A 13,006-nucleotide genomic window follows, 5' to 3' on the forward strand; every position below is an offset into this window, starting at 1 on the left:
TAATGTTTATATTTTGTATTTTGAACTATTGTTACGTTTGAATGTGTGTAGCTAACATTGTTGCTGGAAAATATAAATAAGTATTGAATTTGATACTTGAAATTTATAACTTATAAGCAAATAGGTCTCCAAATGATTAAATTACAAACAAATTAGCTCATGAGACATACTTTTTCAAAATAAACTAAATACCAAAACACATTAATTAAGCCCATTTAACTATAAATAAGTGTCAATAAATAAGTAATAAGTGTCAATTATATCATCTAAATGATTCCAAAAGAGATATTAATAAGTAGTAAGCGTCAATTACATAATAAAAATATACTAAAACTTCAACAAGATAAAAAACATGGTTCAAAATTTTCCATTCTTCAAATGATTCATTCTACAAACGTTCACTCATATGTTTACTGTTTGGACTTAGATCGCATATCTGAATTAGGAATGAAGTATATGAAATCCGATTAATTTGTTCTAGAACCAGACTGAGGAGATGTCACTCTGATGGTTGGTGGTCCAGGAGCTAGTCATTTCATGGGTGGTGGTACTCTCATAGGTGGAGGTGGTATTGCATTCATGAGTGGTAGTGTAGGCCTCTCGATTGGTGGTGGTGTAGGTCCCCTGATGGGTGACAGTCTTATACCAAACCCATCATGGTATATAGTCGATCCTCTAAATTCATATGTTTTAACTTGCAAAAATCAAAATCAATATACAAAAATTAATCCCTAAAATTTCTCACTTACTAGCAATTGGTCCATACACTCATATTAAAAATTGCAATACAATCGCTGAGTTATCATATATTTTATCTAATTCTAGAATGCATCTCCTTGAATAGGTACCTCATGAGACAACACTTGATCTTCATGAGTGGGTCTAAATTGTGACAGCGGTGTTTCAATTTGACTTTGTCCCCTTTTATGTCTCAATTTGGGGGAGAAAATTATAGAAATTAGATAAATCGGGTGAGCAAGCTTTGAGATAATAGTAGAAAAAAAAATAGGTGAGAAAATTAGGGAAAAGAAAATGGGAGAAAAATGAAAACCAAATTGGATGAATTACCTTTGGCAAGGGGCATGAAAAGAATTATGTTCCAAAGTTCTTCTTAGTTGCAACAACTCTAACAACAACTTTTCTTTTACAATGACATTTGAGAATAATCGAGTTCAAACTTTCACCCATAGAAGAAGAAGAATAAATGATTGTTGATTCTTTCATTTTCTACGATTTGAACACCATGGAAGATGAAGACGAATGAATTATGTAAATGAAAGTTCTTGGAAGAAGAGGATGTAAAATCATGGAAGAAGAACAAGTATGATGTAGTTTTAGTTTAAAAAAAATTAAGTTTCAATTTTATTTTAAAAATCGGAAAAATTAACCCATCGTGTTTCCAAAATATGACAAATTAGTTCATCTCTTATGTGACAATGAGTTGGCTAAAAGTTGGGTTCGCTACATAAGCAGTTGACGTCAACATGAACATCATTAACAAAACAAACAAACAGAGAGACTATGTTAACCCACATCTTTCAATTTTATAGTGTTATTTATCTATTTTTAAAATTTAAATAAAATATCTTACCTCTACAATTTCAACGGACAATTTTATAATGTCCTCGAGAAATATTTTTTTATTATAAAAATTCACATAATATTATTTTTTATTTGTCATAAATAGTTCATCTCTTATGTGACAATGAGTTGGCTAAAAGTTGGGTTCGCTACATAAGCAGTTGACGTCAACATGAACATCATTAACAAAACAAACAAACAGAGAGACTATGTTAACCCACATCTTTCAATTTTATAGTGTTATTTATCTATTTTTAAAATTTAAATAAAATATCTTACCTCTACAATTTCAACGGACAATTTTATAATGTCCTCGAGAAATATTTTTTTATTATAAAAATTCACATAATATTATTTTTTATTTTTCATAAATAACTATCATAATTTTTTTCTCCAATTTTAAATTTTTCAATGTTATACTTTTGTATTTGACATCATGTTATAATTTTTGTTATGTTTTTCCAACATAAACTTCAGCCGTGTGGCTCACATGGAAAAGATAGTGGCTCCTTGGAAGCTTATTAGGGACTACCTTCCTAGTAAAAGACAACAAAAACCTTCTAGATAGTAGTTGTTTAAATTATCAAAAAAGTTTAATTACACAAAGTAGATTTGGTCAGAGTTCTGAAATTCCTAAAGTACTCCACTTATGTTTATTTTGATTCATGTGAATATCTTATTCTTAGGGTAAATTATGATCTTAGTGAATTACAATTGCCTGGATTATTATATTTGCTTTGCTAATATCAAAATATTGACTTGCACAAATCCCACTTTTTCATAATGCTTTTCGTTATGGAGTACTTCTCGCAAGGATATAAAAAATTCGAGGAGTGCAATTTCACGATAATATAATAAAATTAATAGGTCAAGTGGCCAAATAGAAATTTACGAAGGGATAAAAAGGTAATATTGCGATTACATAGTTGTAACTTTTCGTACATTTTATTTTTGTACCTTTCGGCATTTCTAAAAAAATTTGGGTAAGAGAGAAGTGTATAAATAATATGGTTAATTGTATTGAATGATAAATTCAGTGGTACTACATAAAAAATCAAATTATTTAAGTGGTTGATGAATTGAATTATATATTTAAAGTAAATCAGTTAATCAAATTTAATTTAAAAATTAATTTAATAATTTTAAAATTGTTTAACCTTAATTAAGAAAATTTTTTTAAAATTTATTTTTCTCGAAGAAAAGTATCAAAAAAAATTTATATCATTTTTTTTGAAAATTCTTTGAGAAAAAAATTGAAAATGTTTTTTGTGAATTTTTTTAAAAATAATTGAAATTTTATTATTGAAAATTTTATTTATTGAAATTTTTTTTATATTTATTTTTCTCAAAACAATAAAAAAAATTGCCAAAGAATTTTTAAATTTTTTCAAAAAATAATCGATTTTTTTTAACGAAAAACTGTACATTTATTTTTCGGAGTAAAATAAAAAAAAACATCTCAAAATTAATATTTCTTTAAAAAAATTTAAAAATCCCTTTTTCAATAAACTAACTTGAAATTAATTTTAACTAAAACTTTATTTAAATATTAAATCAATTTATATCTATAAATCAGTTCAAAATTACATTAAACTTAATTTAAAAATAGCTTTAAAAAATTAAGCTAAAATATTAATGTGATCCAATGCACATTAATTATTCTACTATAAATCTCTAGTGTCAAGTATATTTGTTAGATAAAATTTGTGTAAGCATCTTAATGGTATCCAAGTTAAAATTAAATCAACATATTTTTCACCTACAAGATTGTTGAAGTTTCTAGGTCGACACTTCAAGTACAACATACTTTCAAGGAGGAGAATAAAATACTTCAGAAAAAAAGAATAAAATCAATGTGTTGATTACCTTGTCAAATTGAGGCCTTCCAATTGAGTATAATCTTTATAGCTAACAGTGCATGGGTTTTAATATTATTATTTTTATTTAATTAATTAAATTGATTCTTGTATTTCAAAATCAAACAATTTTAGTCCTTATTTTGAATTTTGTAAATAAAAAAATTATGATGTAATATATTTTAAATTATAAGACATATAATACAATGATATAAAATGATTAATATCTATAGAATTACAATAAAAATCTATAAAATTTTCAGTTTCATCTTCTAAAATTATTTATTTTTATCATTTTAATAATATCATATAAATAATTAATACATCTAGATGATTCTACACCATAAAATTAGATGTCACGTTATTTAAAATATGTTTAATTATTATTTTTTAATTAAAAAATATGAAATAATTATTAAAATCGTTGGATTTTAAAATAAGAGAATTAATTTAGTAAATTGATAAAAATAAAGAGATAATTAAATATTTATTTTTTCTTTCCATTTATTTTGGGTCATTTACAAAAAAAAAAAAATATTTGGTATCAATAGTAAAGAATATATATATTAAAAGAGTATTAAAATCTAAAACATAAAAATTAAAAAAAATTAAAAAATTCACCGAAATATTTAATTGAGATGTAAGTCTCGTGTACATTAAAACATATGAATTCAACAAGATATTTTTTTTTTTGGTTTTATTTTTATTATTTAGCATTTTAATTCTGTTCAGAGTTAGTCAAAATTTATTTTGATCAAATCATTTTAAAAAAAACTTTGGTCAAAATCAATTTTGACCATTCAAAAAACTTTAACAAATTTACATTTGCTTGAAAGTTGCGTGAAGCAAATCAATTTTCCAAACAAATTAATTGATGTGGTTTACATAATTAAATTTATAGTCTTATAAATCAACCTGATCAAATGAATACCAATAAAATGATCAAACGAATACCAATAAAATTTATTCTTAAAAAAGTGTGATGAAAAAGACGCTGTCTATTTTTAATAACTTTCTCTAAATATCTCTAAAGTCTAAATTATTCCATTTTTTTTTATCTAAATAATTTTATTTTAATAAGCATCGATGTTCAACCCTAAATACACTAAAATCATCAAAGATACCAAATTTTAAAATTAAAGAATACAATTTCATAACCTCATGGCACTAGTTAAATAGAACTACCCACTTCTCATTATTATTATTATACATTGACTTGAGACAAGTTACCAAAGTGCATTTCACCATCAAACAAAATTAATGTGCGGATATGTGCATCACAATTCATTAAGGAGAAAAGATATGGAGTAATGTTATTAGGCTACCAAGTTATGATGATAAAGTTTGGTTTGTTTGAATTTTGGCTAACAGTAATATATTAAGTTGAGTCAGTTGGATTAATATTCTTTATCACATATCTTTCGTGAAATTAATTAAGTTGCTGATGCATTCACCAAATATGATTTGTCCATGTTATGTCTATGTTGCTGATGCGTTTCTTTTTCTTTATTTTTGGAGTAGCCTCTTTTTTCTATAAAAAAAAAAATGTAGTGTGTTTATATGAATATATAATATTTTTTTTAAAAAAATTGGACCGATGATTAATCAGATTGAAATTTTTTATTCAAATTTCAATGGTTTAAATTAAAATACGCGTGACACATTTAATAAATAATCGAGTCATTTAAGTATGTGATGATAAAATTATTTGTTAAAAGATGCCAACACTTTAATGAATCTCAGTTGTTTGAAAGATTAGACTTCTAGTTCCGATTATGAACACCTCATGCAAATAAAAAATGTTTAAATAGTTTAACCATCAAATCGTATCAATTATAAATGAATAATATTTTAGATTTGTTTGTATTATATATTAAATAAATAAAATAAACAGAATATTCATAACTGCATAATATAAAAAAATTATACTAATTCATAAAATAATTGCAACCACAAATTATCTTTGAAAATTTGTTGATGGGGTATGAATGCAATAATTGAAAAACAAGACAACAAATAGAATTGGGCCAAAATTCATAACAATTGGCCCAAGAATAAATTATATTAATATATGCCAGAAATACATAAAGCACAATAAAAACTAAAGAAAAATTTCCCTTGTACCCTCCTTATTATACCTATACCCCAAATTTAGAATGAAATGACTATTTTGCCCTCGTATAAATAATAAAACCTCACAAAATTACCATTCCACATTTTCACATTTCCGGAACAGAGAGTAAGTTTTTTTTTCAAAATTTCCGGAGAAGTTGAGAAACAAGTTTTCCGGTACAGAGGTTGTACTCCGGAAACGTTGTTTTAAAGTTTTCCGGTACCGGAAATCTTGCAACGAAGTTTTCCGGTACAGAAGAGTGTTCCGGAAAACTTATTTTTAACATATCCGGTACAGAAAGTGTTCCGGAAAACTTGATTGCCAACATTTCCGGTAGTTACCGGAGAACTTGAGCATCAAGTTTTCCGGAAGTTACGTATATATATTTTTTTTTAATTTAATTAATTATAATTTTATAACTTATTGTGATTTAATTCTTTTAATATTTTAATTTTTCAGTGGGTGCACGAGGAAGAGACGGCAAAATCATACGAATTACACGGGACACTGAGACTTCTACATCGACTCCGATGAATCCCCCAGAGAGGATTCGACCGACAGCTTCAAGGAGAAGAAGACGTATGATTATTGAAGACGATGATGAGGGACATAATGATCAGGGGGAGCCTTCTACAGTGCATGAGGAAGATGTGGTACATGAGCATATGGTGCACGGGCAGGTCGATGTACACGAGCAGGAGAAGGCTGCACCTGCTCATGAGGGAGAGCATATGGAGGAGGAACATGATGGAGCTGAGGGACCTGGTGAGCTCACACGGTATCCTGGAGGACCTTATGATTTGTCTGTCCTTACACGATACCGTTATCATGTTTCAGCTAGACTATGGTTTGGCGAGGTATATTAAATTAATTATTACTTATTTAAATTAATTATTATTTGTTGTCTAAATTTAATTTTAATGTCATATATTTTTTTTTTTGTATATAGGAGCGACCATTGCTGAAAATTATTGCACATGGGAAGAAAATGCAACAATTTACTCCGCCGGTACTTCCGCGACCCATAGAGAATTGGGTGAATTTGTCTGGTCTGAACCCATTACAACGGGGTAGTTTGAAGATGATCGACAGCAACTTGATATCTGCCTTTGTTGAAAGATGGCATTCTGAGACATCGTCATTTCACATGCCATTTGGTGAAATGACGATTACTTTGGATGATGTTGCCAATCTTCTCGGATTGCCTATTAGGGGTGAGTTCTACAGTCCACCCGATGTAGATAGAGTAACGGCATGTAATCTTGCCGTCCATCTATTAGGAGTGACCACGGAAGAGATCTGGGAGGAGACCAGAAAGACTAGAGGTGCACACTATAGATTGGATTGGTTGAAGGAGGTGTTCAGAAGGCAGTGTGCAGCAGAGAGGTTTGACTGTGCTGCTAGGGCATATCTGTTGAATTTAGTCGGGAGTACTATTTTCGCTGATAAGAGTCATACTCTAGTTGATGCGAAGTACCTCCCTTTATTCAGATATTTAGATGGTATAGATAGATATGCATGGGGTACTGTTGCACTAGTGGTGCTTTATGACTACCTCTCAGATGCCTGCTATTATGACACCAAACAGCTAGGGGGATATATGACGATGCTTCAGGTATCAATTATATTTTAGTATTAATTGTTAATTATTTATTTAATTTATTTATGTTGTATTTAATTGTTAGTATTAATTATTTAATATTTTTATTTGTAACAGTGCTGGATTTACGAATATTTTCCGAATATTTGTAATAGAGGTGATCAGGGTGCTGACGTGGAATGTTTTGCCCGAATGAATAGATGGTGCTATAAGCAAGGCAAGCATAAGGTCCACGAATACAGAAGTATTATTGATGCATTGACACCTGCAGATGTTATATGGAGACCATGGGAGAATCACAGGGGTGTCATTCCTTTTGATGATATCACACTTTATACTGGTCACATTCGATTATGCAGCACTGTAGTGAAATATCTACCAGAGAGGTGTTTGAGACAATTCGGATATATCCAGTATATTCCTTCACCGCCACTTCCAGATCCTGCTAGATTATTTGATGTAGATGTGGAATGGTTGGGATATGTGATGCCAGTGACAGAGCTATTTCACAAGTTTCGTCCAGCTACATATCCATCTGAGTGTGAAGATGGATATTTGGAGTGGTTCTATCAGGTGTCTCATCCACTGCTGGTGCGACCAGATGGTGTACCTCAGGTCCCACGTTATAGTGTACCGCCCACCAGTGCAGATGCTTCTAGTTCACAGCCGTCACCTATCCTACAGCAGATCGGCGCCCAAAAAATATCTCTCATAACATCAGAGTCTTCACGCTTTCTATTCCAGCACACATATTTTGCTTCTTCAATTAACTTGAATAAATGTTGCATCTCTGTTCTATTACCTCTCACGCGCAATCGAATGATACTTCTCTGTTTATATATTTGTGAGATCTTAGTAACATTACTCTTATCTCGGTCTTGCAATGAGAGTAATATGTGTCTCGGTGCAACATTATATTTTGTTAATTCATGAACATGCTTTCTATCTTCTTCATTTAAGCGCCCAACATATGCATGCCCCTCCAAAGTATCAGGTAATTCATGGTTGTGAATTCCACAAATTACTTTAACTATCCATCCTGAACCATCTTTTAATGGTTTTGATCTAAGCTTGAAAGGACAATCACATTTTTTTGTTGAACTTCGAATAGAACTAGCAGCACACTTGTATTTTCCCCCTTTGTCACAACCTAATATTAATTTATTTCTCCGTCCTTTCTCACCCGTCTCTATATCTTATCTTTTGATAATAACGGTAACTTTATTTTTTATACCAATTTCTTTTGCCCATTTCACAACAGTATCCCTTGAATCAAATATCTGAAATAAAATAATTATAATTAATCGCAAAAATATATTTTTATAATATTAATATTAAATATATTTATTCATACCTGATCTGTGTCAAAAATATTTGTAGTATCGACGCATGTTTTGTCCATTAATAGTAGTGGATTATCCATATCTGTTAACATTTAAAAAAAATTAAAAAACTTTAAAAAAATTTGGTCTGTACCGGAAAACTCAGAAATGAAGTTTTCCGGAATCTACTACTGTACCGGAATACTTGCCAACCAAGATTTCCGGTACACAACTTTTCCCTTCTGTGCCGGAAAAGTCAGTTTTAACATTTCTGGTACTTTACTCTGTACCGGAAAACTCAGTTTTAACATTTCCGGTACTTTACTATGTACCGGGAATCTTGTTGCAAGTATTCCGGTAGTTACCGGAAAACTGGAACCTACCGGAAATCTGTTTTACGACTGGGTGAATGACAAAATGGTGAAAAAAATATTTACATTTACTTTCTTTGAAATAGCAAAAAAAAAAATTGAGGGTAGTTTTGCCATTTTCGAATTTTTTTGGGGGTACAAGGCAAAGTGTGGGGGTACAAGGGAAATTTTTCAAAACTAAAAAAGGAAAAGAGTTGGTTTGCTCCACAACAAATTCATCACCCTATCTCTGTCTCTAAGAACCCTTCCCTTTTGTGCCTTGATTTCATTTCCTTCTAATTCAGCACTTTGAAGTAGGACCGTTCATGGTTGGTTATTTTAAAAAATCAAATCATATTTATTTAAAAATTAATACATGGATTTAGATTTATAACTAAGTTTATTATTTAGTTTAAAATCAATTGTAAAACCAGTTACTGTTAAATAACCGGTTTATAATTAAGCAACTGGTTTTAAAAATTTTAATTTTAAAATTGATTTTTTTTCCAAAATCGGTTAAAATTTGATTATTTTTTTAAAAAATATTTATTCATAGTTTAAAAATCGGTTATTTAAAAAAATCGATTTTTTTGATAAATTTTTTTAAAAAATTCTCACCAAATTTTTCGAGAAAAAATTCGATATAAAATTTTTTTAAGAAATTTATTTTATTTTTATTTTTTTCTGATATTTTTTTGAAAAAAAAATTTCAAATTATTTTTAAGAAATAAAATATTAAAATTAACAAAATATTAAAATTAACAAAATATTGATAGTAGATAAAAACCAAATCCAAATATAAAACATAAGTGGTTATCCAACCGATTGATAAATAAACCGGATTATAACCATATGATTTTAACTAAATATTTAAAATGAATTTGAATCCGATTTTGAATTTAAACCTCGTAACCAGATTTTTTTGCACAGTTCTACTTTTTGAAGGCATTGATGATTTTGACCTATAAAGTAAAAAATTCGTAAAGTTGTAGGCGTCCACGACATTTGAAGTTGGGCTACTGGAGCTCTCTAACGTAATTTTTTTGTTCTAATTTTATTTAATTTTTGTGGTAAGACGGATTTTAGACTGTCTTTCTAACAAAGCAAATTAGAGGTGTTCCAGATTTGATTCTCGTGACGATGAATTTGAAATTGTCTGTCTAATTTCAAAACATTTGTCTATATACACTACACATATAAGATTGTGAGAACTTTTGTGACATATAAGACTAGTATATTTATTTATAAACATTGTGTAGCAGTCACTATAACAGTGTAGCCATTTTCTTTAATACATCACAACCACTCATTTTAGTTTCTCTAATTTTCTCAACAAGGTATCAAGAGCTTTTATTTTTCCTCATACTATACTACCTTTCACACTGGATCATTCCTCTCCAATATTTGCACATAAAAGGCAAGTTTTTGCAGTACTTTTCATGACTCTGATTTTGATAATAAGGTAAAATAATCTAATAATTTGTGCAATTTTGATTTGTAAATTTTAGGATCACCTTCTATATTATATCCAGACCCAAATTAACATGTCCACCACCACAAGTCCACAAGTACTATAACTCCCACAACTTGGAACCATCAAAAAAGCCAAAAAAAAAACAGAAACCAGACCCCCTCAACCCATCAAATGAATAACAGTCATATATTAGTAGTAACACAGGTACATACAACCTCTTCATGTACACACAACACTGAAGACAAAAGCCACAAAGCCTTTAAAGAAAAATCCCTATCAGAGGAAGACACCACTATTTTCTTCCACTCTGTCGACTGATACACTGCTGCTACTCTTGTCTAAACTATAGCCATACATACCATACTAGCATTGTTCACAGGTTTATCTAATCCAAATTACTCACAGTCAGTGTTGTTAAATGGCGGCCGTGGCGCCGCCATTCCACCACGGTATGACGGATTTTTGGACAATAACCAAAGGCAATTTGTGAAGGAATTATTGTCATAGCGGCGCCATAAGACACAATGGCGTGTTTTAATGGTGGACTTTTGGCCTTACACCGTATTCTGCCATCTGCCATTGACAACATTGCTCCTAGTAAACTTCTAGATAACACTGGCAATCTTAAAGGGCTAATAAAGCTTTAAGAGATTATAATAGTTTATTATGTAAACTTTTAACTCTGAAAGTCTAAAAATAACCTTCAAATAAAACTCCAATAACTTACGCAATTTATTTAACACAATTTATTTCAAGATTCATATATGTTGAGTCAGTTTTAGCTAATTGAAAGAAGGAAGAAGATTACTAACAAGTTGAATTATCCTTCCTGCAATAATAATAAAATTAGAAGTTGTTTAATTCAACCACCACTTATTGGAGGAATTATGGCCAACTCATCTTTATCTTTAACAATGGTTGAATCTGTTGTATACTCCTCATTCAGAGCCAGAACCATACACCCTTGTATTTCTTCCAAACTTGGAAATTGAACAAGAAGCTTTTTCAAACAATCATGAGCAGTACTTCCAGATGACACCTCCAATTGCACCTCGCTCAAGCCAGTAAGATCGCGTGCTCTAGCAAAAAACAATACTTTTATCTTCATCAATGAAATTCCTTTTTCGGTTTGAGTTTGGTCTCCATCCGAAATATTAACATTTCCTTCCATCATATATAGTATAAACTAGTTGATATGTAACACTTGTTTCCAACAAACCTTCAAAAAATTCAACATGATAACAAGAAATCATGATCATTGTTTATTCATTCATTGCAAACACTAAATCAACTGAAACAACTTATCCATCTAAATCATCTCCAACCACTAAAAATGAAAACATCCTAATCACTTGTAAAATAATAGATATTAGAATTTAATTGCAATTAAACTCGTGTGATTCTGAGGCTCAGACAGTGTCGTAAAATTTCCAGCACAGCGTTATAGTGCTATAATAGCTATTTGACAACATTTCGTACTAAATCACTTATTGCAGAACAATAGTGGATTGGTAAAATTCCGCTACAACATAGCATTGACTATTTGACAAATAGTCAAAATCTAAAATTTTCACAGTTAATAAACTCATGTATTAGGTTTCAATCATAATAACAACAGAAAAAGCAAAAATAATAATAAAAATTGGCAAATTCTACGGTGGACTAGTGTTGAAAAATGATTTGAAATTCTAACGAAAATCGAGGACACTCTTCAAAAGTAATTGTTAATTTGATAGAGAAACAAATTTTGGAACTGAAAATAACAGAAATTGATAATAAAAAATTTCAATGAAAAAAGATTTGCATGAAATTGACACATGATGGAAACAAACCTAAATAAGTTATGGCAATAAGTTCTCAATCGAACCACTTCTGGGGGAATCGCGGTGCGGAGTGGACTCTGCTGCGACGCAGTTCTCTCGCAACGCCTGCATTTTATTTTTGTTTTCGTTTTTATTTTAATTAATTAATGGATTTGCTGCGTTTTTGTTTTTGTTTTTTTTTCTTTCATAGATTCTTGTATTTAGTGGATGATGATGATGATGGGCCTCTTCAAGAAGAAATGTATATAGATTGGGCTTTGAATAGAATCCTTTTTGTTTGCTAGTCCTGCACCCCCTATATACTACCCTCATACTTCCACCTTCTATTTAAAATGATCCATTTTACTATTGACAATAACTAATAAACAAAACAAAAAATATTACAAAATTTTCATTTCTCTAGAATAATTTATGTTGTGAAAAATTGAATTTCCTACAATTCTAACAAGTAAATTTTCATAAGACAATATATTTCAGAAATTTCGAGAACATATTATATAGTTAAAATATGTATCACAAATTTCAAATTTTGAAATTTTTAGTACACAAATATGTATTTATTCGTGTTTTAGATTTTAAAACTTATTTTAGTGTCTGAAATTTTGTGGGAGTGAAAGAAATAATGGAAATTGCAAGCAAAGTTTATTTTATTTTTGTCTAAAAGTACATGACAAAATTGAGTTTTAGGGGATGTATTATTGTATTAGAATTCAAAAGACTTTTAACATGATGGAAAAGTCTTGTTCAAGATTTTAATGTAATTAAAATAAATCTTAAAATATTCAATTAAGTTTGTTTGAGTTTTTTAAATAAAGTATAAAAATCTGGTGATATTTAATCAAGATTTTTTACAATTTATAAAAAGTTATGTGGTATTTAAAAACTCT

General features: G+C 29.5%; 2 protein-coding genes across 2 annotated transcripts; one reads left to right on the plus strand and one right to left on the minus strand.

Moving 5' to 3' along the window:
* The first annotated feature begins 507 nt into the window (after positions 1 to 507).
* LOC101507297 (uncharacterized) lies at positions 508 to 10,803 on the plus strand. Its single transcript, XM_073368327.1, has 5 exons — positions 508 to 659; positions 2,059 to 2,120; positions 6,010 to 6,407; positions 7,268 to 7,841; positions 10,676 to 10,803. Exons 1-5 carry the CDS (start codon positions 508 to 510, stop codon positions 10,801 to 10,803), a joined length of 1,314 nt encoding a protein of 437 aa, XP_073224428.1.
* A 201-nt stretch (positions 10,804 to 11,004) lies between these two features.
* On the minus strand, positions 11,005 to 12,283 carry LOC101503206 (molybdopterin synthase sulfur carrier subunit). Its single transcript, XM_027334362.2, has 2 exons — positions 12,129 to 12,283; positions 11,005 to 11,515 (listed from the first exon to the last, which is right to left on the minus strand). Exon 2 carries the CDS (start codon positions 11,468 to 11,470, stop codon positions 11,159 to 11,161), a length of 312 nt encoding a protein of 103 aa, XP_027190163.1. The 5' UTR covers positions 11,471 to 11,515; positions 12,129 to 12,283; the 3' UTR covers positions 11,005 to 11,158.
* Positions 12,284 to 13,006: the final 723 nt, after the last annotated feature.

This window comes from Cicer arietinum, chromosome 5 (genome assembly GCF_000331145.2).
Source record: "Cicer arietinum cultivar CDC Frontier isolate Library 1 chromosome 5, Cicar.CDCFrontier_v2.0, whole genome shotgun sequence".
Taxonomy (NCBI): domain Eukaryota; kingdom Viridiplantae; phylum Streptophyta; class Magnoliopsida; order Fabales; family Fabaceae; genus Cicer; species Cicer arietinum.